This window comes from Lottia gigantea (genome assembly GCF_000327385.1).
Source record: "Lottia gigantea unplaced genomic scaffold LOTGIsca_214, whole genome shotgun sequence".
NCBI lineage: Eukaryota > Metazoa > Mollusca > Gastropoda > Lottiidae > Lottia > Lottia gigantea.
This window is the reverse complement of record NW_008708498.1, coordinates 159,841-160,070: the sequence shown is the minus strand read 5'-3', so window position 1 is coordinate 160,070 and position 230 is coordinate 159,841. Positions and strand designations below refer to the sequence as shown.

The 230-nt window shown below is 31.7% G+C and overlaps 1 protein-coding gene across 1 annotated transcript in view; it reads right to left on the bottom strand.

Annotated features, from left to right (window-relative positions):
• Positions 1-230, bottom strand: part of LOTGIDRAFT_174742 (hypothetical protein) — a gene marked incomplete at both ends in the record, with an annotated part of 20,270 nt that overhangs the window by 17,268 nt on the left and 2,772 nt on the right. Inside the window, one exon of the mRNA XM_009054380.1 lies at positions 79-171. Within this exon, the coding sequence (XP_009052628.1) occupies positions 79-171 (93 nt within the window). The remainder of the gene's footprint in view (positions 1-78; positions 172-230) is intronic.

Here is a 230-nt window from a genome sequence, read left to right as displayed (position 1 = left end):
ATTATCATGATATTAACTTGTAGCCATAAGAGTCTACTGTAAGAATTGATAATAACTTTAAAATAAAGGTAGACTCACGTTATCATTGCCTTTAAAAGGGGTAGCTCCTCGACCTCCAGCTATACTAAAACCCAAACCACCATTCTCTCTTTCAACTACTTCTGTTAAAGTCTGTAATAAATAAATTAAATATTAACAATCTAAAACTCAAAACCACCATTCTCTCTTTC